This window comes from Pinus tabuliformis, chromosome 5_1 (assembly GCF_031772625.1).
Source record: "Pinus tabuliformis cultivar Carrire ecotype Pingquan chromosome 5_1, CPIR1, whole genome shotgun sequence".
Lineage (NCBI taxonomy): Eukaryota > Viridiplantae > Streptophyta > Pinopsida > Pinales > Pinaceae > Pinus > Pinus tabuliformis.
Genome location: NC_142305.1, coordinates 723,506,318 through 723,510,254, shown reverse-complemented (window position 1 = coordinate 723,510,254; position 3,937 = coordinate 723,506,318). Strand labels below are relative to the sequence as shown.

General features: G+C 33.8%; 1 protein-coding gene across 1 annotated transcript; it reads right to left on the bottom strand.

The window, feature by feature from the left end:
• Positions 1-395: 395 nt before the first annotated feature.
• On the bottom strand, positions 396-1,167 carry LOC149166961 (TMV resistance protein N-like). Its single transcript, XM_089430317.1, has 3 exons — positions 901-1,167; positions 697-851; positions 396-459 (listed from the first exon to the last, which is right to left on the bottom strand). Exons 1-3 carry the CDS (start codon positions 1,165-1,167, stop codon positions 396-398), a joined length of 486 nt encoding a protein of 161 aa, XP_089286443.1.
• Between the last annotated feature and the right edge of the window lie 2,770 nt (positions 1,168-3,937).

Below are 3,937 nucleotides of genomic sequence, written 5' to 3'. Positions count from 1 at the left end.
TATTAGAAATATTATTAAATAATATTAAAATATTCTATAGAATTAAATCTGTATTATCCACTCCTAAATTATTAATAATTAAATAAAAAACAACACTATTAACGCAATTATCCACATAATTATTTCATTATTTTAAGAAATTAATAACCTGGAATTAACGAACAAAAACATAATTTAAAACTGCTGAAATCACATTTTTACATCAAATCTGAATGGAATAACGGACAGAATACCAATTGAATCAGAAAATAATAACGGACAGAATCCCAATCGAATAAGGTAGGAAAATGGACGGAATAATGGAGAATAGGATAACCGCATATCCCACATTGAACTCAACCAAGATTCTGTAGTAACGACACAAGTTGAGCGATTCGTAATTAGTCATCCTTCGGCTACTTTCTTTTGCAATGTTCACGCACGTCCAAAACTACACGCTTTACCAACGCCGCTTCATATCTGCACACAGTTGGAAAATGTGGATGGATCAAACAATCAAATGGAGAGCGTAAAACAGTAACTTGATCAGCCCAGCATGTCTGTCCTCAAGAGTCCACTCTGTGGAAACATAACTGCTTAATGTGGTTTCTTATAACGGCATTTAAACAAATAACTTCCCATTTATGAAAACAGTAATCAATCAAACAAATAACAAAGGAATGGGTTAGAGGCTAAATATAATTTTAGTGGGCGCACCCGTTTGTGTGGTCGAGTGTCCAGCCTGACAAATCAGAAATTCTGAACAGAGCCGCTTTCCATATTTCAATTTCTTCTGCTTTGTGAATTCCGCTACTGCGATAATGTTGGAATGCCTGCGCAAATGGGCTGCCAGATCGCTCTGGATGACGCACCTGCGAAGGAGTTACTTTTATAAAACAGAGGAATCACCGTTCCCAGCACCTGATTCGCAATAAGCGAGAGTTCGTTGAGGCACCATACAGATGTTGCATAATCTGGGGACAAAATAGGAATCATAATTCGGCTGCATTTAATGGCGTGCGTTATAGCTGCATCGATATTCTCACCCTCTTTTACTTCATTGGCTTCCTGGAAAACATTGATTTCTTTGCTGGCCGTGAGTGCACTGTAGAGATGATCTACGAGGCCTTTTCTGACATCTGAGCCTCTGAAGCTCAGAAATGCATCATATCCCCATGTCCTCCGCATTGCCCTGCCATTGAAAAAGAAACGGAGATCAATATGCCTCGGTTCGCTATTCGAGATTACTCGGATGGGTTAGAAGTGGTAGGCTGGCAACCTTTTATAGAGGGGAGGTGAGGTTAAGTCAAAGTTGCGATGAAATGTCCACGAAGTTCCTTAAATGTCTCTTACTTCACAAAACCTCGTTTAAGATAGATAAAGCCTGTTTTGTGCCCCCACTTACCTGCAGATGTTGCCAGGTTGAACCCTCGCTTACCTGAAATTCGCGAAGTCTAACTAGGAGTTGCCCTGAAAGTTAGGGAAATTTTGATCATATTTAAAGAAAATTTGGTAAGGATTTTTGTAAATCTAAGTTATGGTTATTAAATTTTAAGAAGTTAAAGGAAATTTGGATCATTTTTAAAGAAAATTTGGCAAGGATTTTTGTAAATCTAAGTTATGGTTATTAAATTTTAAAATTTTAGGTGTCTTAAATGTTTTTGATGGTGCTGAATCCATTTCCATCATAAAAACAAGATTCAAACACTGCCTCTACAAGAATTTTTGAAATTTTTTTGCCCAGATTCCAACAACTTTTGGCCAGCCATTCCTCCGCCTCGTTAGAAGGATGACTCCGCCGGAGATCGCCTTCTTGTCCCACTTCCTCTAGAAATCAATGCACCGGCAACAATAGATTTGAAGATCGCGACGGTGTTGATGAAATCTTTTTTTGAGTACCCCTAGGGGGTACTTTCCTCCCTCCTTTCGCCTCCTTTAGCTTAAAAGCACCCCACCCTACCCATATCCGTACTGCGCGTCATTCGCTAAGTTGAGATAAAGAGGAGGTAGTCAAAGGAGAATAAATGACAGGACATCTCCCTGGTAGTAGGAAAGTCTTGATGAGGCCAGGAGGAAGGAGACAAAGAAGAACGCGGCACCTTCCGCCTTTCCATTTCTTGATTCGGAGGCAATCCTTCTGCCTGGGCTGATCGGTCATCCAACACCCATAAAAAAACGATGAATCAATAGCCCCTCTTCTTAAGCGGTAACGTCAACATCGACAGGGATTTGCCTTCTGTCTCCTTTCCTTCTCTACAATGATTAAGATAACACCATAACAACTATTTGGAATATAATATTTACCAGCAAGGAAAGCCTATGGAAGGTAAAATATGTTTTCGAAGAAATTCATTTCATCTTGAATTTGATACTTTCTAGTTGTGAGAGGCGGAAATTATAATTAATTTTCGACAAGAAATTAGTCTTAGATTTTAAAAAGCTATGAATAGTATCCTACGCTGCAAATAAGTTAGTGTAGGATATTGTAAACTGATTTAAATGGTGTGCAAGGAATTTTTTTATATGTTAAATTCAAAATTAAATATTCATAAATGATTTCTTTTTGGGCTAAATCTAAGAAGCAACAGCTACATTTCTTTAACTATTTTCTATATCTTATAAAAGGAGAGGAAGGATACTTAAATAAAAGGAAGAAAAAATAGATAACAAAATATAGCTTTGTTATACTACTTCATTATATGTAAGTTCATTCTTTCAATCTTACAATAGCCTAATAGTGCTATCAGTGAAAGGGGTGCTACTCTCTAAAGTCAAGCACAAAATAAAAATAAATGTACTTATTTTTGGAAGTAAACTATGTTGATTTATTTCATATATATATTTCTATTCAAATGACTATATGACTTACATTATCATTATCATAAACATGATTCAAAAATTCTAAGAATGGATTTAGTAAAGGCTTAATGGTGTTTGGCACTTCATCTCACTTTATTTTAAATTATTATCATTATCATAAACATGATTCAAAAATTCTAAGTATATATTTAATAAAGGCTTTATGGTGTTTGGCACTTCATCCCACTTTATTCTAAATTATTGTGAACAACATATTGTCTCCAAAACATCATGTTTATTTGGAATTCATGCCCATTGTTAAAATATATGGGTCACTATTGGTTGTATAAGAGAATTTCAAATTTTCTTGTACTTGTTTAATAATTCTATATATGCATACATTTGATTGATTATGATTAGTCAGTTTATACTTATAATATGTAAAGTTATCATTAATTTAATGACTTCACCATTTCAATGTTTTATTCATCATTTATTTCTACATGTTTACATTAAATTAACATTTTGATTTTATATGTATGACCCTTTTTAATTTAAAATTTAGATCTTATTTTAATTAGCAAGTAGTTGCCATAATATTTTCTACATTTATAAGTTTATAATTTCATTTAGATGGATGTTAGAATTGGGTCTACATTTTTACTCAATAATTTAAGTCAATTAATTACTAACTTAAGACATTAAAACTTACATGCAAATATAATTAGATGATCAATACCCTTAAGTAGAAAGGCTTCATTGACTTGTCTAACTAATTGTTCTAAAACCATGTAGTTATCAAGTTCTTCAAACATACCTTGGGTTTCCATCCCTACTTTTTCCCCTTGAGATTCCTACAAAGGTGTTTTCAATGTTGTGCTTGGTTTCCATTTTAAGCATTCATTTGAAGCACCAATAATGTGGTTACACAAGATTTCATGTCACTTCAAGATTTTATGCCTTGGCGACACCTAATTACAAATATTAATACACACACATTGTGTGTATTCACTTTTAAGAGCACCTTCCAATTCCATAATTTTATTTTTCAAAGTCACTTTGCAAGAATAATAACAATTTCATAATTAATATTACATATGAATTTAGGGTAAAACTATGGTGGAAAAACAAATTAGAAAATAAAATAAATTAAAATATT